This window comes from Crotalus tigris, unplaced genomic scaffold (assembly GCF_016545835.1).
Source record: "Crotalus tigris isolate CLP2741 ecotype Arizona unplaced genomic scaffold, ASM1654583v1 scf7180000017666.27876245, whole genome shotgun sequence".
Taxonomy (NCBI): domain Eukaryota; kingdom Metazoa; phylum Chordata; class Lepidosauria; order Squamata; family Viperidae; genus Crotalus; species Crotalus tigris.
The window spans coordinates 4,129,867-4,157,273 of record NW_024096551.1 but is presented as its reverse complement, the minus strand read 5'-3'; the positions used below and the strand labels follow the sequence as shown (position 1 = coordinate 4,157,273).

Genomic DNA, 27,407 nt, shown 5'->3' with positions numbered 1-27,407 from the left:
TAGAGAACAAACAAAGTATAAGATATCATCAAGAGAGTAAAAGAATGGAAATAGAAATGGGCTAGTCACATAGCAAGAAGAACTGCGGCAGGTGGACCAAGGCAGTCATAGAATGGATCCCATTTGATAAAAAGCATCTCCACAAAAGAGACCTAAAACAAGAAGCGATGACATCAGCAAGTATTGCGGGCCCAATTAGCAAAAGAAAGCCCCGGACCATATTGGTTGGAAAGCATGCGGGAGAGGCCTTCATCCTACAATGGATAGACAATGGCTAAAATGATGATGAATGATGAGACTGTATTGAAGAAAGATGGTCTTCTTCTGAATCACAAATGTATTGGGTCCTTGCTAACTCTTGGCATGTAGAAGACAGAATATTCTATCTAGATTAATATTGCATATTGTGGATAATCCATGCAGTTCACTCTTCTATGCCAGCAGCTGAATAGAAATAAGAATGAAGCATCACACATTTAAAACATACTGCATTCATTTTCTTCATAACAAAAATGACAAACTAAATAAAAATCCATCAGAAGCAAAATGTATTTTGAAGTTATTATAATTACTGAGGTCAGTATATGTTTAAATAAAGCTTAAAAAGATGCCCAATCATAAAGTATGCTTCAAAATTTTATTGACATGTACATATTTTAAACAAATGGAATGTTACTTAAAATGTATAGCCTTGATCAGTAAAATAAAAATAATTGTATACTTCCAGACTAAGTAGATGTACCTTAAAAAAAAATTCAAGTAATTTTCCCCAATCATATAACTCATTTTAAAAAAAATCAAATATATTTTACATTCAATATTACTAATTACATTCTTTTATCAACAGAATGAAGGAAGATTTCTTGCTTATTGTCATCACCAAATATTATAATGTTTCTCATTAAATTATTCATTCTCAAAGTCTCATTTCCCATTTTGTGGAAATAGTTAATTTGAACTGCTGATTTTCAGTAGGTTCTTTCAACCATCCAAATAACTTCAGGGAAGGTTAAAAAGTTCATACTCTTCACCAGTCTAGTTATTCCTTAATCATCCTCTCACATTTAAAAGTTGGTTTGGCAATTTAGTTTCTTCAAATGTATACTCTAATATCTTTGTATTATTTTTCAAATTATTATGTGTATTTAAGACTAGTAGGGAGGTGACATTAGAGTTCTTGTTAAACCAAAATCACATTTCAATCCCACTTTAATGAGTGCCTATATAAGGCATTCACAGTTCCCACAGTTTCAAGAAAACATTGGAAGCTTTTTAGGAGTTTCACAATAAGAAGATAAAAAAAGATAGCTTTCCTAAATTTGTTTACTGTTACAAATCCTTGCCCACAATATATATTACCATTTAAGTTCTGGCTATATTACACATTGTGCTACATTGTGATTTGTTTAACCATGTTTTTAAATAAATCATATTTGGCTGGTCTTAAACACTACAATAATTCTTGTCATAGTGTGCAAATCACAACATTTGAATTGACACAGCATGCAAATCCCAAACCAAAGAAATCATGCTTAATAGAATGTATACCACTTTCAGCTATACCAATGTGTACAGTGAGGTGGCCAATAGTTCACATGAATTAAGGAGATATTTCCAAATTCTCTGCAACCCAGTGGCTCATTGGTAAGCAATAAATAAACAAGATCAACATGAAAAAAGATTATCTGAAAATCAGATTTGGAAACCACAGATTATATTTTTCCAAAACCATCATTGCAGTTTGTGTAAACAATCTGTTGAAATTGTTGCCAGTATTTAAAAGTCGGGGTGTCAAAACATGGGAAAGTGTTGAGTCAGGATGCTCTTTATAGATCTTGTAAACAGAACAATCAACAATTGATTGGCCCCTTTAGATAAATTAATCTATGAAATCAATTAAAATATTCTTAATTTCTGCCTTGTTAACACCTCAATATAATTGCATTTAGGATATTAAAGGCAATCCATGGTAATCTACAATTTAATAAATAGTTCACAACTAATTAGAACTATTTTAATTTTTTAATCTTTTTTCAAGACCTGAAGCAAGACTTGATAGCTTAAAAATACACCTGGGCTGATAACTTGTACAGATAATTATTGCATGGTATTAATGTTATTTCATGGAATAACCTCTGCTGGACATCTTGTTGTGTCAATTTATCAAATATACAAACCAGCAGCCTAAATAAATACTGTTGTTTTCCATTTGTTCATAGCAACCTTTTCCAACTTTATGGCTCCAAGTGTGCTGGAACAACTTAACACTAGGTTGAGATAGTTATTTAGAATTTAAGAGTGTTGCTCTTCAGATGTGCTAGTATTATATCAGGTTGAAATAGTTTAACTTTCAACATAAAGGCATTAACTAGTCTACATGTAGATTTCAGTCTCCTATGTATTCCCATCCTCATGCAGAGAAAAGCAGGCTAACTCATTTATATATCTCAACCAGAGAGAACAATGACTGAGAATAACATAACCAATTTTTGAAATAATGTTGCTGGTGCTGCCCTCTTATGGTTTTGCTTCTAACACCTTCTGGACCTTTATACTATACCCTATGGAGATTCCCAATCATCTAGGCAATGGATGTCCCAAAGATGCTTTTTCCAAAAGGCAACTGGACTTTTTTCCTTTGAAAACGTTTCGCTTCTAAAGAGGCTTCTTGGATGAGAAGTGAAATGTTTTCAAAGGAAAAAACCAAGACAGTCCCTTTTGGAAAAAGCATCTTTGGGACTCTCAATGCATTGCTGCAGGAAAAGGAGCTGTGTTCTGGTCCTCACATCCTACCAGGACTATATGTGTGTGCATGTTTGTTTCAATGAATAGATGGGTAGTGTGTGAAGAAGTGATAATGAAAGGAAGAAGGAAATAATAAAAGTAGTATCTACCATTTAGAATTTGGCATCAACTCAGCCAGATGTGGCCTCTGGCAACTTTCTCATGAAAGAATGTACCTTTTGATTGCTAAGTGGTTATCATTACAGTTACTACAGTTCACCCAGTGAACTATGGTTTGCAGTAGGCCTGATCTTCTAACTTACATGGTTTTACCCTAGGCCTGTAAATCTCAAATTCATTTTATTAGTGAATTAATTTAGAACAATGCTTTTTGATTTTTCTGTCTAGTAAGCAGAGCAGTATATTTAATACAAACTCTTTAACTTTCACATTTCTTTGTAGGATTTGTTCAAAAAATCCAGAATATCTGAGGAAGACTATCCCTATTACATAAGTAGTGGCAGTTAAAATAATAGGGAAAGAAACTCTCTTCCCTTATAAGGCATTGGTTTGGGGATCAGGATCAATTTGAGAGTTGCACAAAGAAAAAATAAATTATTTCAAACAAATAAAATGAAGGGATGAGATAATTAGGAAAATTCAAATAAATATCTGATTCTCAAAAGTATTTTGTATCCAAAAGTTTGTTTTATTTCTAGTTACATGTCCTTTTTACTTGGCTCTGGCTGATCTCAGTATTTTGCACCTGGTTCTTAAACAGTCGATCCAGTTAAAAAACAAATTAAATCTCAAAATTGCAAAGTTCTCTCATCCCCACACTACACTACACCAATATTATGTTTTAATTAAAGTTGTCTTAGATGTTCTGAATAAAAGAAAAATCTTTCATATTTTTGGTTTTGTTTTGCGAATTTAGTGCTGAAAAATGAAACAAACCTTTTAGAGAAAAACCAATGAATAGGAAAAGACTCAGGTTCTTGCCACTTGTCCCTCATGACTTCTTTCCTGTAAATAACCCTTCTTGGGTTGTTGTTCGTTTTTTGCACATTGCAAGCAAATGTGGTTTGGGAATTTCATGCTTGCTGGACATCAATTTCTGACCACTATGTAATATTGAACCAGAGAAGGAAAAAAGAATATTTTTTTCTTTCTGAAGAAAGTAAAGTTTGCTGGCTATAGCATTTAATACATATGTACACTGCAAAAGACATTCTTCATGAATTTAATATTTGGTTTAAAATTTTAAGAATTGTGAATGTACAGCAAATGTATGAAATATTTCTATATGCACATGAATTATGTGCAATATAACAGCAGTAATTAATAACAATAATAGTCAACAGAAATTTGTTTTTAAATGATCTTAGGGGAACAGAATACATAAATATAATGAAATAATCTGATTACACAACTTATTTTTCTCATTTTAAGTTTCATGTTAAGTTTCCATCACCTTTATTAAATACTTTTTCATGTTGTCACAAACTTTATAAGATATTTTAATTGCTTCTAAAAAACATCCTCAAATATATTAATGGCTCATAATTTTATTTGATGAGCTTCTTCTCTATCCTATCAGAGAAAGCCCATTTTACAATTTATGATAAGACACAATTGTGTAGTAAAGTATTATAGATTCAAGAATACAGGCAATATACCCAGAAAATATGTAAGCCTGTTTATATCAACAAGAAGCGCATATGACTGGGTATAGGATTACAGTTAATATTAGCAATGACATTGATGCAAATTATTATAATCTGCTATGACCAGCCATTGAGATATAGTAATCTCCAATACAAAAGTTAAAAAAAGGCCAGACATTATCCCAATGAAACATTTCATCTTCCCTATCTTTGTGACTACTGAACTTAAGGAAAGGTGGCCTGGTAACTGTGATAGTATAAGAAAATAACTACCTGAAACATTAAAAATATAATACCCGTTAAATTAGCTTGACTGGCAGCATTCTGAAAGATGTTATTTGCCATGTCCCTATCAGTTTTTTAAAAAAATATTGCATAGCTGTTAGATTATGCATTTTCAAAAAAATTACTGCATTAATATTTACAATGTATTTTATTATACAGAAATGAGAAGAGATTATGGATTTCAATAACTCTAATTGGATCAAGAATATTAATTCAGAATTAGCCTTGATTGCATTTTGTTCTTTGGGCTGCATTGTGACAAAGTTTTACTTACAAAATTTTCAAAGATTCAAAGAAAGAACATTGCATTATTTTCCATAAAAATGTGAACAGCATATTGGATGAAGAATTTCTGTATCTCATAGTTTGTCTTCTCCTTTACTGTGAGAAAAAAGAATAGGTGATTCTAAATAAAAAATGGCATCTTCCTTGTAAAATGTTCCAGACTGATGTAGAACATACAGCTTCTGTTCAAGGAATTATGTCAGAGCATTCTGCTTTTAAAAAAATGAAAGTAACTTTGGCCTATAAATATAAAATATCTATGAAGTTTGTGAGAGAGAATTTTTCCAGGATGTGCAGCATTTTCAAAATCCCTGTGATGCCTTTAGATGAGCATTTGGTACACTGAGGATCCAGCTTTGCATCATTTGTCCCATGCTTGTTCCATCTTCTTCTTTCTCACTCCAAAATGAACACAAGTTCACTTTTAGATTGACTTCTAATGATGGAACTTCACATCTATTACTTCTGGTAAGCAGTGTAAGAGACTACAAAAGATTAACAAACACACAATTATATTTCTTGAGAGTAAAATACATTTTCTAAATCACAGTAGTATCTATCGGGACATCTGATATTCAGGTATTTAAAAATAATTATAATTAATTCTCTTGAACTTATTCTTTAATATTAATAGTTTTGAGAAATAATTATTTTCACTTCAGCATATGGCTAATATCTTTGAACATGACTTCTTTATTTGTATGTGGTCTATTCCCAAAGGCTCTGGTCTGGACAGACAACAATCAAGATCAGTATAAGATAGCTCCACATGTAATATAAAGAAAATAAACAAAATCATGAACCCACCTTTGCTCAAACATCTTCTACTCCTATGTTAAATGAAATAACTAGATCTTAACTGCACTTCTGAAACCAGGAAGAAAAGAACAGATCTGGTCTCCATTAAGAAGAAATTCCTAAGCATGAAGGTTAAGATAGAAACCTTCTACTTCTGAATCAACTGTGGCTTTTTGGACTATAAGTACTGGAACCCTTGGGGATATCTATACATTTCAAGATTGTATAGAAAATTCTAGTAATTTGGTTGTTACAACTCTGTGAAGTAAATTTGTTTATTTAGTCAAACTTATGGCTATCTTAATTGGAATCACAACGTTTGACTGAGTAAGAGAAACTGACTGACCGAATATATCTCTTTATTCAATATCAATCATATCTATATTTAAGGGTAGATAATTCTACCATAACTAGGCATTGGTTACAGGTAATCTGCGGTACATTAGTTAGGACTGCCACCATATTTTTAAAAAATATACTGCTAATACAATATTACAATGCAGCAGCAATACAATACTTCATGAAAATATCAATAGTAGAAAATTCCTTCAAGCTTGCTTGCTTGAAGCATTGCTTGAGCAGGGTCCGTAAGATTATCTGGGACACTACACATCCTCTTCATGACCTGTTTTCCTTGTTACCTTCTGGGAGGAGGCTTCATGGTATCCGAAGCAGAACATCCAGATTCAGCCAGAGTTTCATTCCATACAGCATTAACCTTGGGAACTCTCAAGCTTCCTCCTTCCGTTATATATTCAAGATGGACAATATTTAATATTTATTTGCTACGTATATGTAGGGATGTGGGTCTATACATATGTTGTTCATAATATGTTTAGGTGTATGTCATGTATGTGTTTCACTTTGAGAGCGGACAACTAAATTTCATTTTTGATGTGTGCCATCATGCCCACAGTATAAAAATGACAATCTTATCTACCTATCTCTTTATTTCCTGCCTTTTTTGTTTTTATAAATTAGTCAAGGTAAGGTGGTATACATACCTAATATTCCCTTCTCCTGTTTTACCTATAACAACCCTGTGAAATGAGTTGGGCTGAGAGAGTGACTGGCTCAAAGTCACCTTCAGATGGCTTTTGTGCTTAAGGCTCCTGGTTTCTAGCTGGCGCCTTAACCAGTAGACCAAATCAGCTCTTTTTTGCGGCAGCATCAATAGTTTACATCTCTAACTCTATGCTTTTTGTTCCAATTGGATACGAAAGCTATAACAGTATATCAGTGAAGCAAGAGGTTTTTTCCCTTTCTCTTCTGGGAAAAAGTGCAAAGAAGAGCAATTAAGATGATCAAAGGCCTGGAGACAAAAACAAATGAAGAACAGTTGCAAGAATTGGGTATGGCCAGACTAGAGAAAAGAAAGAATAGGAGTGGCAAGATAACAGTATTCCAGTATTTGAGGGGCTGCCATGAAGAAGAGGGGATCAACTTATTTTCCAAAGTACCAGAAGGCAAGACAAGAAACAATGGATGGAAATTAATGAAGGAGAGAAGCAACCTGGAATTAAGGAGTAACTTCCTATCAGTGAAGACAATTAACCAGTTTGTCTTCAGAAGTTGAGGGTGCTTCATCACCGGACGTTTTTAAGAAAAGACTGGACAGCCACCTGTCTGAAATGGTATAGGGTCTCCTGCTTGAGCAGACGGTTGGACTAAAGACCTCCGAGATCCCTTCCAGCCCTATTCTGATTCTAAAGTTTAAACCATGGCAATCAAAACATCCATGTGATACATATGTGGCTTCTTTTATATCTACTATCTAGGACAGGGGTGTCAAACTCAATTTCACCGAGGGCCGCATTAGCATTGTGATTGCCCTTGGGGGGCTGGGTGGGTTTGGCCAGAGTGGGTGCAGCCTACTGGGTGGGCGTGGATGGAATGGGTGTGGCCTACTGGGTGGGCGTGGCCAGTTCTACATCATTCGCGTCAAGGGGGCCTGGGCAGGAGTGGGACAGATCTGAGGGTCTCTGGAAGAAGGGGGTGGGACCGGGGCAAGTGCCAAGGCATGGTCCACCGGGGCAAGTGCCAAGATGGCCACCACAAAATTGTATATTGGCTCCCGGCTGGCCTGGGCCAGGGCCAAGGCAGCAGAGGCCGTTCCCTCACTGTTTCCAGGATGGCTTTGCGGAACACATGAAACCACTTCGCGGGCTGCATCCGGCCCCCGGGCCTTGTGTTTGACATGTCTGATCTAGGAGATATACAATATAATTAAAGAGTCTACAGTTAAAAGAGATGCTTGTATTGTACCTGAATTTCTGATACAATACCTGATAACTTGTATTATACCTGAATTAAAACTTTTTTTACATAAATATTATACCAGAAACAGCAGCAGGCATTCAAAATTTGAATTTCTCATTTCAAACATACTGCTTTTTTCCTTCAGAGTGTAAGTTTTTGGATTAAAAAAAAGAGAAGTTTGCTTACAATATCACAGTGATCCCAGCAAGAAAAATTCATTAAATCATGGCAAAGATCTTAGAGATTACAAATTAGTTCTGAATAGACTAACTGACATTGCTCAGGTAGCATCCCTTCTTTAAAAAGGAACTGGCATATGGAATTCATGACAATAAAATGCAGTACATCCTATTGTTATATACACTTTGTGTACCATTACAAACAGAACAATATACAGGTAGGCCTCAGCTTAACAACAGTTCATTTAATGACTGTTCGAAGTTGCAACAGTACCGAAAAAAGTGACTTATTACCATTTTTCACACTTACAACCATTGCAGCATTCCCATAGGCAGATGAACAAAATATAGATGCTTGCAAACTGATTCATATTTATGACAGTTGCAGTGTTCCAAAATCATGTGTTCACCTTTTGCAAATTCTGACAAGCAGAGTCAATGGGGAAGCCAGATTCACTTAACAACCATGTTACTAACTTAACAACTGTGACAAAAGGTTATAAAATGGGGCAAAACTCACTTAACAAATGTTTCACTTAGCAACAGAAATTTTGGGCTCAATTGTGGTTGTAAATTGAGGACTACCTGTAAATCAAAAGAGAGCTAATAGTAACTCAATTATTAGTCGACATTACATTAAAAAGAGTAAGAAACTAACAACTCTTACCTTTAAAAGCAGCAAACTTGGTGATTAATCTGAAGGATGCTCAGGACAAGATCTATTTACTTCAAACCATTCATCTATGCATCTACGGAGCGACAAAAGGGAGAAAAATTCAGGCTTAAATATGAGAACTTATTTATAATATATTTTAAATTTTGTTAAAATTGACAATTAAAAGTGCCAATTATTGATTTTCAAATAAATATTTTTGCTACTGTTAGGTATCATTAGGAAAACTATATAAATAAATGACTTTTAAAAAGTTAATTGGTTTTAAAGAAATAAATAAAACAATATGTTGCATCTCATGCATTCATAAATAGCTATGTTTCACTGAACAAGCTTTGTGGGCCTTAACGCCTAATCAAATTGAAGTAGTCCTTGATTTACAACCACAACTGAGAATGGAAATGTGTTCTAAATCACTGTAATAAGGTTGAGTCACCATGTGACTAAAGAATATTATGAATAGTTTTATGATAATCTTTAAGCAAATCACCTGGTTATTTACATATTTATTTATATCCCATCTTCATTATTTTTAAAATAATTCAAGGCAGCAAACATATCCAATACACCTTCCTCCTCCTATTTTCAAGTGGTCGTAAATCTGAATCCAGCTTATCCAATGAATAGCAGTATTTTTCAAATTAAATGATAAAAAGTCACAAAAAGTAATCATGTGACTACACGGTCACTACAACTGCAAGCCCATTGCCAACCACCAAAATATTAACACATGATTGTGGGAATGGTATGGCAATCAGAAATTTGAGGAAGTTTTTTTGAGTCTGTCATAACTAATCTTAAAAGTTGAGAACTAAGTGCAAAGGAGGGCAAGGTGAGCCCTGCAATTCATCCACCACCCAGAATCCACTTTCACTTGGTGAAGTGATCGCATCAATGTTCTGTTCACTGTGGTCCTTGGCCTAAGCACTCAACTAAATACTTCATCCATTGAAATGCTGTCCATCCTTCCGACATATGTGTTGTATATGCAGCAACCAATATTTTAAAGCTACTAATATAATGTAATGAGAAAGCAAGTGTCTTCTCCCTTAAGACCTGTATTAAGTATTTTAAAAAGTCTGTGCGAGAAGGATAGGGAGACAGAGACGGAGGGAGAGCGGGAGAGAATAGACACCAAATCCCTGGATAAATACTCTAAATTGTTTCAAATATATATGGTCTCCAAGAGAACACAGAAAACAGGACAATTTTTTAAAAATAAATGCGTCAATATTTACATAGGTAAACCTTTACAGCTTTTATCTTACAGTATCTTACTGCATTATATTATCAGGTATCAAAAATGACATATTTATGTTTGAACTGAAACATTAAATAAACCAATGAAACATGTTCATAATTGAAGGATTTGACAGTTCATTTAATGCAGACATAGTTAGAAAAAAAAATAATATACAGGCACAAACCAACAGAACTTTTAAACCTCCCTCTACTCTTATCTGTCTGAAGAATTTGGAGTTGCTCCATAAAGGAGGGATAATATGGAAGCAGGAAAGACATGGTAGATATGATGGATGCTGCCTACATGCCTTTAAATATAGTCCAAAAGTTAGTTCTTGAATTATATTTTGTATGCACTCACCCTTTATGATATATACATAAACAAGGCAATCGTGCTATTGTATCCCCTTGCTGCAGTTCCTCCAAGCATATTGCACATTCTCCAGCATCTTTACTCAGGACATCTTCTATAGAAACAGTTAAATTAACATAGACACAATAGTTATATTTTTTAATGATACTTTGTTTTTTAAAAATGAAATGCTTCATGTTTAAAACCTAATCATGTTATTCAAAAAGTTATATTGCAATTTGGTTTACAATAAACATAATGCTTCACATTCTTATGGCTGTTAAAAGAATAACACAGACATCTGCAAGATGATTTTATGAATGGAACACTCTTGTTCAGTTAATCCACCATATCTTCTTCCAGGACATTTCATTCTATTTCAGCAGCAAAAAACTGTATTCCATTGTCATGATTAAGTTCAATTTCATGGAGATATTGCCCCTATTAAGGGTTTCCTCTCATTTTCTTTGTGGGAATGATTACTTTGACTACACATGTTCCACAAAAAGAAGTAATAATAATAGTAATAGTAATAGTAATAATAATAATAATAAAGTTGGAAGGGACCTTGGAGGTCATCTAGTCCAACCCCCTACTCAGGCAGGAAACCCTATACCATTTCAGACAAATGGCTGTCCAGTCTCTTCTTAAAAACTTCCAGTGTTGGAACATTCACCTCTTCTGGAGGCAGGTTGTTCCACTGGTTAATTGCTCTGTCAGGAAGTTTCTCCTTAGTTCTAGGTTCCTTCTCTCCTTGATTAGTTTCCATCTGTTGCTTCTTGTCCTGCCTTCAGGCACCTTGGAAAATAGCTTGACTCCCTCTTTGTGGCAGCCCCTGAGATATTGGAATACTGCTATCATGTCCCCCCTCATCCTTCTCTTCATTAAACTTGACATACCCAATTCCAGCAGCCTTTCCTTATATGCTGTAGCCTTCAGTCCCCTCATCATCTTTGTTGCTCTTCTCTGTACTTTTTCTAGAGTCTCAACATGTTTTTTACACCGTGGTGAGCAAAACTGGATGCAGTATTCCAAGTGTGGCCGTACCAAGGCATTGTAAAGTAGTATTAATACTTCACGTGATCTTGATTCTATCCCTCTGTTAATGCAGCCCAGCACTGTGTTGGCCTTTTCGGCAGCTGCAGCACACTGCTAGCTCATATTTAAGTGATTGTCTACTAGGACTCCGAGGTCCCTCTTACAGTTACTACTACTGAGCAAGGTAATCCCTATACTATACCTGTACATTTGGTTTTTCTTGCCTTACTTTTTTCACCATTGAATTTCATTTTGTTAGATAGCGCCCAGTGTTCAAATCTGTCCAGATCCTCCTGTATCCTAAGCCTATCTTCTGGAGTGTTGGCTATTCCTGCCAGCTTGGTGTCATCCGCAAATTTGATGATTTCCCCATCTATCCCCTCATCCAAATCATTGATGAAGATGTTGAAGAGCACTGGGCCCAGAACAGAGCCCTGGGACACCCCACTACACACTTCCCTCCATGTAGATGTGGTTCCATTGAGTACCACATGCTGAGTACGGCCGGTCAGCCAGTTACGGATCCATCTGGTGGTGATGCTGTCTAACCCACATTTTTCTATCTTATCAAGTAGTATGCCTTATTGAAGTCCAAGTAAATTATATCCACAGCATTCCTCTAGTCCACTGATTTTGTCACCTGGTCAAAGAATGCAATAAGATTTGTCTGACATGATCTGTTTTTGACAAACCCATGTTGGCTTTTAGTATTGACTTTGTTTGTCTCTAGATGTTCACTGATTCGTTGTTTGATTATCTTTTCCAGTTGATCAAAAAATTGAATTTATTATATAGAGAAGATATAATTGAAGTAACAACTTGTATATGTATAAACTCTGTTCAGCAGATACAACTCTTTTTATTATTATTCCCTAGAAGTCATGTTACTGTTTTGTATTTTATCTATTGGTTTGTCCTATGTTAATATAGTTTCTTCTCATCATAGCTGATCTAGACATGGAACAATAGAGAGGATGAGAAAACATCTCCTAAAGGTCCTTTTACATATGAATTATAACAATATAGGTAACCTTGACTTATAATTCATTTAGAGAACATTCAAAGTTACAACAGCTTTGGAAAATAGCTTGACTCCCTCTCCTTTGTGGCAGCCCCTGAGCTATTGGAACACAGCTATCATGTCACCCCTAGTCCTTCTTTTCATTAAGCTAGACATATCAATATAGCATAACAATTTTTGCTTTTGTCCTGTCTGGAAATAAGAACAATTATTTACTGTAATCTGCTAATTTGGACTAATAAACATCACTCCAACTTGTTGGTTCCTTGGTGAATTAATTCTGTCAAAAATACTTTAATATTTTTACTGTATTGTAATCACCAGCTAATGAAATTATCATAACATGTGAAGAAAAGAAGTGAAAAAGCTATGTCCAACAGTAGTAAACACAATATGAGAAATCCAGATCACCTATGAATCTTCAGTTGACAAAACACTATAAACATTTACATCTCATTACATATGATTCTAATTTACTTCTTTATAAAGATACATTCACACTTTACTATGCCTGCTTTACTGAAATATGGAAAGAGCATATGGAACATATGCACATTAACCTATTTCTCCCACTCTCTTTTGTATGTAACAGATGTTGAATCTAATACATAGAAGACATAAATAAAACTACAATTTATGCAGTTATCTAGATAGTCCTCAACCTTCAACCATTTGTTCAAAACTTTGACAGTGCTGAATAAAGGGATAGTTGACCTGTATTGAAGTTACTGCAGCCTCTGGATGAAATTTTGGGCACCAGACAATCTACTTCCTCTTATGACCAACTGCAGGGATGCTGGATCTGCCTCCATCCACCTACACTATCATTTCCCCCTGTTCTATGTCCCGCCAGGTACCATAGAATTTGACTCTCCTCCCTGCTCTGTCATATCTTTTCCAATGACCTCTTCCAAAGATCATCTTTTCTATAAAGATCAGCTCATGTTTTCCTGGAAACAAAGGACATCTGGAAGTAGGCACCATTCTCACAATCTCTCAGGAGGGCATGATTTTTCAAATCATAAATTTGGAAAATTAGGCCCTTCAGAGATTGAAAGAATAGCACTCATTTCCAGAATGGTTTAAGAAGGTATCTGTAGGAAGTCTATGCACTGTATTGGCTGGGGACTTCTTCAGTAAGGTGATCTTTGCAAGAGGTGAGTGGTGCAAGCAGTGATGAGATGGGGAGGAGACCTATTTGGCAGAGCAGGAAGTAGGCCCATGCCCTATAGGATTCAGTGGGGGTGGGAAATAGGTAAGTGTGCCTCAGAGGGTGGGCGAGACTCTAGGAAACCAAGCATATGCCACACACATAAACCGAGGGAATGCTTTAGTGCAAGCCTGGGCTTGAAATAGAGTGCAGACCTGGGCCTACAATCCACACTCTCTTAACAACCTCTATGACAGCTTAACAACCTCAAGGATTGCGGTTGTTGAATGAAGCAATTATGTGGGCATCTTACTTAACAACCACAACTTACAACTACAATTCTGAGCTCTATTGTGATCATAAATTGAGGACTACCTGTAACTCTATTCAGCAGACAGACTGATCCAGTTTCATTGATTCAGAAATGGTTTGCTGTATAGTAAATTTTATTACTGTATAAATTTATTTAAAATAATCATGTAAAATTCACATTAATGTTCATAAAGAACATGCTATGCAGTAACATTAGTACAAATTCCCTTACAATACTGCTAACTTCCAGATATTTTGATTTTTGGAAACTGAGTCAAGGAACAGAAAAATACAAGTGAATACTAGTTAGTGAATTTTGTATTAGGTGACCTCAATAGAACAAGTACTCTTTAACTATCATTAGTAGGTTTATCTTGTATAACAAAAGAATATATTAACAAATACTTTGTTAATATTTCTTATGTGTAATGCAAAAACAAACATAACTACTGATAAACGAAGGTTAGGTTTGTATTCTGAATAATTTGATACATATTTATTGTTTAACAATCATTTGTCAGATTGACTACTAATCAGAATTTCAATCACAACCCTCTCTACTGTTCTTCATATAATTATTTTAAAAAGCCTAGGAAAAACAAGCACAGAAAAAAGCTGAGGCTGGTGGAATATTCAAAGAATTTTTAGAAGGAGGGTAAAATTTACCCCACAATTGTTTTTGCTAGGTATTGTTACTGATTGTGATACTAAGGAGGTTGTATTGATGTTAAATTTAATTACAGCCGCAAGGTTGTTAGTAGGGCAATACTGGAAGAAGGAATCTTTGCCTACCTTGCAAGAATGGTTTTTTAAAGTTTCTTATTTGGCGGAAATGGCAAAGATTTCGGCTTTTTTAAAGGATCAATCACAAGAGAAGTTCTTTGTGGTATGGGAAAAATGGATAGATTTTATACAACATAAGTTGGATATAAAAAATATTATTTAGTTTTTTAATAACTTATATATAAATTTTAATATTGTATAGATTGTAATATTTTTTCTTTCTTTTTATATTTTTTATTATTATTTTACTTTCTTATATTTCCTTTCTTCTTTCTTTCTCTTTATTTTTTTTCTTTTTAAGTATTTTTTTTCCTTTCTTTAATATTTATGTTTTATATATATATATATATTATTGTTAATTATTTTATTAGTTGTTTAAGTAATGTATTTAGATTTATCTATGGTTTATACCTTTTTTTTAAGAATTCAAGAAACTTTAATTAAGCCTATATTCAGCTCTGGGAAGGCTGAGGGAGGGAATGGGAGGGTTGGGGTGGGTTGGGGAGGGTTGTTTTTCTTCTTGTAAAAATTTTAAAATTTTTCAATAAAAAAAAAAGAAAGAAAAAAGCTGATGCAAAAATATCGAAGCAAACTGAAGTTATTATAGCAGCCATAAGGTCACTACCTATTCTCAAGGAGGAAAAGAAAATAGTAGCATTTGTTAACTACCACAGCTATCCAAGCTCTTAATTTTTGACCTGGTCCTGCTTAGCTCAACTTCAAATGTCAGCTGCTTGTTGTGATATAACTTAAGATGTGTTACTTATTAGCCAAGTAGTTAAATTCTGTTTACCATTACATTCTGAAAGTGTATTAGGAGTTTCTGTAGATCATTTTATCAAACCTTGTAATGTCTGTTTCATCCACCTTGTGCAAAATAAGTCCAAGGTTTTCTGCTGAAATGTCTATAATGTTAAATTTATATCAAGACAGCATAAAAAGCAAGTAGCAAAGACAATCGAAACAAAATCTGTCTCCAAAAAAACATTTAATGAAAGCATTCAAATCAGATCTCTCCCCCGCCCCATCTAGAATATCAAGAATGAACTGACTTATTTCAACAACACCACAGAAAATATCTGATTGGAAAATGCTTTACAACTATAAACAGGTAGTTCTCTACTTAAAATGGCAGTAAGGATTGTAATTTCCATCACTAAGTGATACAGTCTTAAAGCACAATCACACTGTTTAGCAATCCCTGTAGTCTCAGTGGCTGCCAATAACTGAATCCCATGGTTGCTAGGCAAGGCAACTTCCTGTCAACTTCCCTTAACCAAGTCAGTATGGAAGGTAGCAGGAAGTTGTAGTCCCAGGTCTGCAAGCAGGTACAGATGGGGTAGCAGCAATAGGGTGGAAGAGGATATGGGCGAGGGTTGGGAAAGTGTATGAGAGGTGCTACAAGAAACAGATGCCAAGAGGTGCCATGCAAGTTGGAAAGAATGCACAACAGATATTGCATGAGGAAGGTGGTGTGGATGTATGTGAGTGGCGCGGGGAAGACGAACAAGGGTGATAAAAGGTGTCATGTAATGTGGGGAGGATTCATGAGTACAATGAAGTGCATGACATGCCGTGCATGTCAGGAAGGAAGTATGACAGGATATTTAGGTACTGTGTAGATTGAGAGTGCACAAGGATATATGCAAGAAGTGCCACATGGGTTGGGAAGGGTGCAAGAGTGGCCAGACAAGGATGAGCACAAAGGAATTGAAGAAGGGTAGAGGGGTGGTAGAAATTTATCCCAATGACTTTTGATCTTCCCTCCTAGCTTCCCGTTTGACTTTCTGGGGAAGCCAGCATGGAAGTTGCAAATGATGACCATGTGATTGTGGGGCTTTTAAATAACTAGTCATAAATGTGAATGGGTTGTCAAGCACCCAGATCATGATCATGTAACTATAGAGGTGTTGGGCGTGGGGCTGTGGTGGCCGATGTGGTTAGGACACTGAGTCAGAAAACCATTGAGAGGTCGATAGCTCGGCAGTTGTAAACCCGAGAGCGCAAGCCACATGACTAAATGAGTTCCCATCAATTTGCACAGCTCTTTCCAAGCTAGCAGTTCAAAAGCATGTAAATGCAAGTGGATAAATAGGTACCACTTCAATGGGAAAATACCAGGGACATGAAAGGAGCCCCCTCAGGCATCCCCTCGGCAACAATGATGTCACTGGCTAATCCTTTCAACCACCTTGGTAGGTGCTTCTGACACAAATCTAGTATAATAGTAGGATTTCTAAAACTCTGAGAACTGCACTTTTTTCAGTAAAAACTGAACTAACTTTAAAAATCCCCTAAATATAAGTTTTGGAGTGCTTTTCATTTCATATAATTTGCATTTTTTGGCCTAGATTAGAACAAGCAACAAAGCCTCTTTCTATTTTGATCATTAAAGAATAACTGTTATTCTAAAAAAAGGACTAAATCTTTATAAAATCTCTTTTTTGTAATTTTGAAACTGTAGCTAGTGTATATATTAAATATTTTTGCTCCAAATAACAATTATCTTGAACAAATGTAATTTTATAATGACCAACCTCATCTTTAAAATTTTATAAACACAAAGCACAACATTCACACTGTCACAAAAAGACTTATTTACATGTTTGTACTCACAGAAAGACAGAGATATATACAATTTGATTTTAACTGCCTGTTTTAATGATGGGGCATGCATTAAAATCTTTGCATGTTCATAAAAACAATATTTTCCATTTTTTCAAAATAAATACAGTAACATACATCCTATTCTCAAATTTTGCCACATGAAATAGACCTTCAAAGGGGAAAATTCAGGTTCCACCTTTCAATCAAATGTTGCTTGCTTATGATCACTGACTTTAATACATATAAATACATATACTATGTAATTATATGTGGTGGATCCAAAGAGAAGAAAGATTTGATCCCATCTCTGTATATTTGTTATAATATAGTTTGCACATATAATTTAACCTAGAAACCCAAAACCTAATGAAATAAATAAATAAATCATTCAACTGATCCACTATCCAGAGGCTCCTCATATTATATCAATTTTGTAATTTGCCAAATATGAAAAAAAAATCTATTTTTCAATGGAAGGATTATTTTATATGGAAAAAAACTATTAAAGAAGTTGAACTAATGAATTTGTTCCTTCAAGAGGAGCTAACAGCATCATTTATTTTTATCAGAAGAAAGAAGTCAATTAAAAATTACTGTTGACACTAACCACAGATCAGTATTGATCCATTAAATTTTTTCAAATATTTCTACTTATCTTTTAAAATATTTTGTGTATCTATCAAACTCTAAAACTGATTTCTCATGTTCAGTTTTAGGCAACGTTCTAGAACCAGATTAAATAAGGAATTACTTTCAATATATTGTGGAAGACTAGCAGTGATCTCAATAGAGATTATGAAGATAGAAGCAATATAAATTTGTAGTGCAAGATGTTTGTATTAAGTGGAGGGAATCTTATGTCATCGATGCTTCTTTAAAAATTGATAAGAGTCAATATTGCTATAGGACTTATGACAATACTGTTCTGGTAAGCTTGGAACAGCTCATTTTCAACTAGAACAGAGACAATGTTGAAATGGTTGGTGACATCTCAGCTTTGCAAATCAGAATTATGACCATGATTTTAAACCATTCTAATCTGGTTTCTATCCTACTTTTCACACTTTTGATTTTCTTGAATCCAATCAATCGAGACTGTAAAAAATGACAAGTATCCTTTAAAATTCTGAATCAAAACATTTTCTACTGTTTTAAATAAACTTAATTTTGTTTAATAGAATTGTATTATTATTTATGCCTTACGCTGAATGGTATATAAAGTTCTTTATCATTTTCTTACAATGTTTTCAACATAAAAATATTAGGAATAAGCAATAATTCTGTAATTGTAGTTATAATTGCTGCAATGGAAATCAGAACCAATCTTCCTTCCTTCCTCCCTCCCTCCCTCCCTGTATTAGTTTGTGTTAGATTTTATGTCCTCTAAAAAACTAAAGATTTTTTATGCTAGCAGTGTAAAAAATTTGAGGGTTCGCTAACCCATATAATATAGTCATGATCATTTGATAACTTTTTGGAATTAAGGTATTTAAGTAGATTTCTGGGAAAATATTTAAATGTTTTAAATGTTAAATGTGATATTGAATTATACATCAAAGCTTGTTTAACAGAAATTATGGTTATATTGAACAAGGGGGTGATTAAAAAAATTATACTGCAAAATGTGAGAAATTGTTATTCCAGATGTTAAAAAATGTTTGTCAGCGATCTGTTTTAGAAGAGATAATATTTTCCACCAATCAAACAGAAGTAGCACAATGTGTTCCTATAACAGATATTTTGTGATATTTTGCAATAATATTTTGTAATAATATCAATTATATTATAGTGCATTTATCAGTAGATTAGTGATTGTTGATATGTATAATAAATATGCTACTATAATAGAATAAAAGATTTCTCTCTCTATTTGGTTTTTCCTATTTTTTTAAAAAATAAAAATGGTTTTATTATTTGACCAGTGATACAAATACAAATAATATGTATTTTAGTTTTTGAATGTTTTGATATAATAATAGTTTCTTGTGATGCACGTTTATATGCTTTGGAAAAAGTGGGCAATAAAGCTACTCTAGCTTTTTTCCATTTTATAAAAAAATATTTAGCTTAAAATTAATGTTATTGTACCTAAAAAAAAGCAGATAAAGTTCTATTGAAATTCTATTTAAACAGTCCAAGAAGCATTTAATACATAAATTATTCAATCCCAAAACACTGTGAAGGAACATTAATAAAGTTTCAGATTTTACAACAGAAGAATCATGGACTCCCTCAACTTCTACCTCCTACCTACTTTCAGTTTGATGGACGAATATGCCAACAAATCTAACCTAAAATTAAGGTTTATCCATTTAAAACTCCTGGAAACTAATCAAGGAGAGAAGCAACCTAGAACTAAGGAGAAATTTCCTGACAGTTAGAACAATTAACCAGTGAAACAACCTGCCTCCAGAAGAGGTGAACGCTCCAACACTGGAAGTTTTTAAGAAGAAAGTGGACAGCCATTTGTCCGAAACAGTATACAGTTACCTGCCTGAGTAGGGGGTTGGATTTGATGATCTCCAAGGTCCCTTCCAACTTTATTATCATCATCATTATTTTAAAACAAATTATAACATCCATCTTGGAAATAATCAGTTTAGTAGTGTGTTTGTGTGTGTGTGTATGTTTCTGCTACAATATTTTGAGTACTCTGATAAAAAGTAGATGTAAAGAAATACATATCAAATTGTGTACACAATAACCAAGAACTTAATATTGCTGTCAACATAATATTAAAACTTGAACCACATCAATTTTCATCTCATGCCCCATGAAATTGATTATTCTGTACATTTGAATTAAAGATTAAAAATTAAAGATGCATTACTTAATAGAATATTTTACAATCTTCACTTTTGATTCTTCAATTCATTGCAAGAATAGCCAAGACATAAATATCAAAGTGAAAAAAATCACTGACTTCAATTTTTTTAATGCTATTAACAAACTAGATAAGCCATTGGCTTAAATTCACAGTATCAAATGCTGTATGTTCTAATCATTTCTTAGTTACTTCAGTAAGTAATTTTCAAAGACTAATCATGATTCTTGAAAATAAAAACATAACCTAGAAGCATTAAAGAGAAAATTAGCTGAAATAAACAAAATGTCAGGTAATTGAACATAAAGCTTAGATGTGTTCTGTATTAATGTTAATTATTGGAACCAGATATTTACATTCAGAATCTAACCTGAAATACATTAAAATTGCAAAAGTTTATATTAATTTAATTATTAGACTCAATAATGAACTTTTATTTCTTACCATTGTAAGTTATCCTTGGTTTTGTCAAACACATCACAAGATGTAAATCCATTTCTTCTGAAGAAACAAACTTGGAACAAACTGGGCCTTTGAATCCTGAAAAGAAAGAAAATACATAAATAATCCCATTTTGCTTTATTAACTATATCTCTTTCTTTGTATTTTTATGCTATAATAGGCCATGTATCTAAGATAGATTATACAGTATTGTTTACATATGGAATTGAGTGCTTATACCATTGGCAAATACAAATTGAAGTACAAGTACAAAAAGAAAAACTTAACATCCATAGGAATTCAATTCTAATTATCTTAGTATTGGGAAAAAATAAGTATGCTTAGAAAAACATGTTGGCTTTTTTTTTTTGCTTGTAAAAAAGTTTTTGCTTGCAAGTAAGTTTCATTTATCAATCAGTTTTGTCTGCTTATTTTGACTGTCTCACATATTTTCCTGCCAAATGGGTTAAGGATACTGATTGCTGCTTGAAAGTTATTTCTGAGAAGGAGCATTGGGTTACCTGAATGCCTCTTCTCAGCATAATGATAGAAAATTCACCAATGGGTTGACTCTGTCTTCCTGCCCAATCAGACTAAGTCAGTCAAAGTTGCCACGCCTGTCCTGGTCTGGGACCACCCAGTCTCAACAACGGTAGAGCCATTGACGACAGTCCAACGTATTGACTCTCAAGAGAAGGAAAAGAACCACCTCTTGACACGGGACCTAACTGAACTCTAAAGGGGTGGGTGTGGATTCTCCATCATCATGCTAAGAAGAGGCATTCAGGTAAGCCAACGCTCCTTCTCCAGCATGATGGATGGAGAATCCACCAATGGGACATACCAAAGCCCCATGGGAGGGAGTCAGTTGGGGCCTGTGTCCCGGGTCTTGGCACTACCTGTTGCAGCACTCTGCGATCAAAGGAGGCATCTGCAGAGGCAAATTTGTCTAGCTGCTAATGCTGCACAAAGAGAAAAGGCAAGGACCATGTCACCACCCTACAAATGTCCTCTATAGATGCCTGCATTGCCCATGCAGCAGAGGTGGCAGCGCTGCGAGTGGACTGTGCCGTCAGTGGAACTGACAGGGAGAGCGACCTTGCTATGCAAGGTATACCCTTGCTATGCAAGTCCTGATCCACCTGCTTATGGTAGAGGCAGACACCTTCTCCCCATAGAAGAAGGTTGGAATGAGACGAAGGGGGCTTGTGACCTACAAAAGGCCGCCATCCACTTGATATAATAGCGCAAGGCTCTGCCATTGCTGTTCCAGGTCATGTGTCAGACGAGGGCAAAAGTCTGGGAGAATGACCTGTGCTCTGTGAAACACAGTGTTGATCTTAGGGAAAAAGGAGGGATCCAACCTGAGAATCCCCCTGTCTTCGCGAATGATGCATAGGTCCTCTCTGATAGAGCTGCTAGCTCCGAGATGCATCTAGCTTTGGTGATGGCTATCAAGAAGACGACCTTGAGCAACAAGGACCGCAGAGTACAGATTCTAATGGGTTTGAATGGGGACTTAATCAGGGCCTGTAGGACCCACAACAACCCCCAGGAGGGATACCTGTGAACCACGGGCAGCCTGCTGTTAGTGACTCCCTTAAGGAGCAGACCATGGGGTGTTGAGACAATGACCCCGATTTGTCCCAGGAGAGCACCATGGATTGAGCCACCACCTGTCTGCGGATAGTATTGGGCGCTAAGCCCATTGATGCCTTCTAATAAATAGTCCAGGACCTTAGGGATCACTTCTGAGAGAGTCACTTCTGAGAGAGTCAAGTGAGTCTTGTCACACCAGTGACAGAAATTCCGCCAAGTGTGATCATAAATGCGATTAGTCGCTGGCCTCCTTGAGGCCTGAATCATGTCAATCACGCCTGATGAATATGACTCTTGTGTCAAGGCGCGGCACTCAATCGCCAGACGGCTAGTTGGCGCAACTGGGGCTCTGGATGGTGCAATGCCCCCTGAGTTAGAACTATGCGACCTGGGGGAATCCTCCACAGGGGAGCCATGGAGAGACTCACAAGGTCTGCAAACTACGGTTGTATTACTTCCACCTGCTCCTGCAGTATTCTCCTGATAACTGCCAGAATCAAAGGGAGAGGAGGAAAGATGTACAGAAGACCCCTTGTCCATGGACTGTGGAGGGCATCCGTTCCCTCCGCCCCCAGAAAGGGAAACCGGGAAAAAAACCTGGGAAGTTGAGTGTTCTCTGGAGAAGCGAACAGGTCCAGAAGTGGATGGCCAAACCTCTCTGCGATCTCTGTGAAGAGATCCAGGTGCAGTCACCACTCCGAATGGTCCACTGTTGATCTGCTGAGGAAGTCCGCCTGCTGATTCGCTTCTCCCGAAATGTGTTCAGCTCTGATGGAAAGAAGGTTGCCCTCTGACCAAGAACCCAGCAACCGAGCCTCCGTCATGAGGGACCTGGAGCGGGTGCCCTCTTGCCGGTTCACGTGAGCCTTCGCCGCCACATTGTCCATGAGGACCAGCATGTTGCCTCACAATCTTGTTGTGGAAGTGATGGAGAGCCAGATGGATCGCCCTGAGCTCCAACCAACTGATGTTGTGCTTCAGATCTAACCGTGACCATTGGCCCTGAGCCAACGGAGATTGGAGGTGCGCTCCCCAGCCGAACAGACTGGCATCTATGGTCAGGATGATTTGGGGGGTGTCTTTGAACAGTGACCCTTTGTTTATGGCTGGGGAGGTCCACCAATTGAGGGATTGGAGGACCTGAGGTGGAACCCTTACACGTTGCTGGAGGAGCTGGTGCCCAGTCTTTGAAAAGGGAGCAAGAACCATTGAAGAGTCCTGGAATGTAGTCTGGCCCAAGGCATATTGCTATGCATGATATTAATTTTCCCAGCAGCTGGGAGAGCAAAGCTAGTGCCACTACATGCTCCCTGCGGACCCTGAGGACCAGGCCTCGGATGCTGTCCTGATGGTCCCTTGACAGGTAAACATAACAAGAGTGTGTGTCTATTACCGTGCCTAGATATAGAAGGCGGTTGAGGGAACTGTCTGACTCTTTTGAAAGATTAGAGGTTAATACATCAAGAGAGTGAAGAAGATCTTAAAGTCCAAACTCAATGGAAGAAATACCATAAAGGCAATCAACACTTGGGCAATTCCAGTCATTAGGTACACAGCTGGAATAGTGGACTGGACTCAAGCAGAACTAAAAGCAATGTATAGGAAGACCAGAAAAATAATGACAATGAATCATGCCCTTCATCCACGCAGTGACATTGACAGACTTTATCTACCAAGGCAAATAGGTGGGCGTGGAATGCTACAAGTACATCAGATGGTTGAAGAAGAAAAAATGGCTTTGGAAGAATATCTGAAGAACAATGATGAAGATGTACTGAAATTAGTATATCAGGAAGGCTTACTAACTACTGGAGAGACCAAACTGGCCTACAAGAAAGACCAAATGAAGAACAGAATAGAGGCATGGGAAGACAAAGAACTACATGGCCAATACATTAAAAAAAATAGCTGGGAAAGCAGATAATAACAAGACCTGGCAATGGCTAAGAGCAGGAAAATTGAAGAAAGAGACCGAGGGACTAATTCTGGCTGCACAAGACCAAGCCTTAAGGACAAATGCATACAAAGTCAAAATTGAGAAGACAGCAACAGACAGTAAGTGCCGCCTATGCAAAGAAGCTGAAGAAACAGTGGACCACTTGGTAAGCTGTTGCAAGAAGATTGCACAAACTGATTACAAGCAGCGGCATGACAAAGTAGCAACAATGGTGCATTGGAAGATCTGCAAAAAATATCATTTGCCTGTAAGCAAAAACTGGTGGGATCGTAAAATAGAGAAAGTCATAGAAAATGATAAAATTAAACTGCTCTGGGACTTCAGAATTCAAACAGACAAGCACCTGCACCATAACACCCCAGACTTAACAACTGTCGATAAGAAAGACAAAAAAGTCTGGATAGTGGACGTGGCAGTGCCTGGAGACAGCAGAATAGATGAGAAAGAACTGGAGAAGATAACAAAATACAAAGACCTACAAATAGAAATAGAAAGACTGTGGCAAGAGCAATAGTAATAAGCTCCTTGGGTGCAATCCCAAAACAACTGGAGCATCACTTGAACACCATTGGCATTGACAAATTCGCTATTAGTCAATTGCAAAAGGCGGCCTTACTAGGAACTGCTTCCATCCTGCGACGATACCTGTAATACCATCAAACATCCACATCTGCCTATCCCAGGTCCTGGGTAAGACTCGATAGGTAGACAAAATGCCAAATCCAGTCTGAACATCTGGCTGACTGTGCGATGATCCATAATAATAATAATAGTAATAATAAAGTTGGAAGGGACCTTGGAGTCATTGAGTCCAACCCCTGCTCAGGCAGGAAACCCTACACCATTTCGGACAAATGGCTGTCCAGTCTCTTCTTAAAAACTTCCAGTATTGGAGCATTCACCACTTCTGAAGGCAGGTTGGTTGGTTAATTGGTTCTGTCAGGAAGTTTCTCCTTAGTTCTAGGTTCCTTCTCTCCTTGATTAGTTTCCACCCGTTGCTTCTTGTCCTGCCTTCAGGTGCTTTGGAGAATAGCTTGATTCCCTCTTCTTTCTGGCAGCCCCTGAGATATTGGAACACTGCTATCATGTCCCCCCTTGTCCTTCTCTTCATTAAACTAGATATACCCAATTCCAGCAACCGTTCCTTATATGTTTTAGCCTCCAATTCCCTAATCATCTTTGTTGCTCTTCTCTGTACTCTTTCTAGAGTCTCAGCATCTTTTTTACATCATGGTGACCAAAACTGGATGCAGTATTCCAAGTGTGGCCTTACCAAGGCATTGTAAAGTGATATTAATACTTCACGTGATCTTGATTCTATCCCTCCGTTAATGCAGCCGGGCATTCTGTTGGCTTTTTTGGCAGCTGCAGCACACTGCTGGCTCATATTTAAGTGACTGTCCACTAGGACTCCAAGATCCCTCTCGCAGGTACTACTATTGAGCAAGGTACCCCCTATACTATACCTGTACATTTGGTTTTTCTTGCCTAAATGTAGAACCTTACTTTTTTCACCATTGAATTTCATTTTGTTAGATAGCGCCCAGTGTTCAAATCTGTCCAGGTCCTCCTGTATCTTAAGCCTGTCTTCTGGAGTGTTGGCTATTCCTGCCAGCTTGGTGTTATCCGCAAATTTGATGAGTTCCCCATCTCTCCCCTCGTTCAAATCATTGATGAAGATATTGAAGAGCACCGGGCCTCCTTTTATCATTAATATTCTACTGTTCAAAGATTTTATCTATTCTGTTATCTGTAACAGGAAGCTTACTCTCTTTACAGTCTTAACTTGGAGAATGTTAATTTACCTCTTTATTTTAAATCCTGTAGAATTTTAAAACCTTATTTTTTAAAATCTTATTTTTCCCCCAATTCATATAAATCTGTTAACTGTTTTGTGAATCTGGCAGATTTTTGTCCGAAATTCAAATCAGCATCATTTGAAATATGAAGTTCATTTTGCATAAAATTCATTTCTATTGTTGCAATAAATCCTTTTCTGACTTCTCCCACTCTTCAACATCTCATTTTATTTCTTTTCATAATCTATATACTAGTAAAATGTTCTTTACTGTAACATTTTAGCTGGGCAAAATGATGATCATAAGGCAACAATTTTTAAACCCAGGTACCTCAAATGAGCTAACTTAGAGAATTGCGTACAAAATCTGAGACCCAAGACTCCAGTGGAATTAAAATTTGGCAAATTTTATGAAATATTTTACAAAAATTATATTTTTATCATACAAAATGTCATAAAACATTTCCTGCGCTGATGTTTAACTGTCCTATATGTAGGCTATTTTCGAGGCAGATTCATCTCTGAATGTGTTCCAATTTTTCCAGTGAAGGTGTGGGGGAAATTTAAAAATAAAAATATATATGCTTTTAGTATTATCATATAATCCAGTGGTTCTCAACCTGTGGGTCGGGACCCCATTTGGGGTCGAACGACCATTTCACGGGGGTCGCCAAACAAGGCTGTCCGCCATTTTTTCCCCCTTTTCTTTGGCTGCGCCCCTGGCACCTGGTGATGTAAAAGTGGTTGGGGGTCACCACAACATGGGAAACTGTATTATGGGGTCGCGGCATTAGAAAGATTGAGAACCACTGATATAATCATATTTTATATTTTATAATTATCATTGTATAATCAATTGCCTCAGTAGATGCTTCAGGTATATGGGAAAAATACAAGCCTCAGGGGGAGAACAGAAGTTACCATGGGGCCCAGTGTGAGTCACCATCTAGGAATTGTTTTTAAGTACCTTCTGGTGCCTGGTACCTCTACTTGATCTAACAGGTGTAGAAGATGTGAGACATCTCTCTTCTAGAACTGATATAGGATAGTAGGGGAGGGATCTTATTAGTATAATGTATTCTGTTTAGCCGCTTCTGATAGATTGTAACCTCCAAAGCCTAAGCCAATGGGGCCATGGGCAATGGGGCGTCGCAATAGGATATATGGAATTTGGGGTGTGGTTCTGTGCTTGGCTACATTGCATTGCCTTCCTGAATCCACCATGCTTTGCAAACCGTCATTTTCTTAGACTTTGTTGTGAAGTCTAATAAACTTCTTTTCTATTTGTAACTCAGAGTGGATTTCAATTTATGACTATTTTTGTGTCTAACAAAGGCAATATAAATTTATAGTAGGTCTCTCATTGTTAAAGGCATTGAGGAATCTGGTAAGGAAATATTTCTGAAAAGAGAA

At 36.3% G+C, this 27,407-nt stretch overlaps 1 protein-coding gene across 1 annotated transcript in view; it reads right to left on the bottom strand.

The window, feature by feature from the left end:
• Positions 1 to 623: 623 nt before the first annotated feature.
• Positions 624 to 27,407, bottom strand: part of ZNRF2 (zinc and ring finger 2) — a 71,226-nt gene continuing 44,442 nt past the window's right edge. The window contains exons 2-5 of the mRNA XM_039336257.1: positions 20,644 to 20,739; positions 10,474 to 10,579; positions 8,865 to 8,946; positions 624 to 5,446 (exon numbers count right to left, since the gene is read on the bottom strand). Of these exons, the coding sequence (XP_039192191.1) occupies positions 8,889 to 8,946; positions 10,474 to 10,579; positions 20,644 to 20,739 (260 nt within the window). The 3' untranslated portion in view covers positions 624 to 5,446; positions 8,865 to 8,888. The remainder of the gene's footprint in view (positions 5,447 to 8,864; positions 8,947 to 10,473; positions 10,580 to 20,643; positions 20,740 to 27,407) is intronic.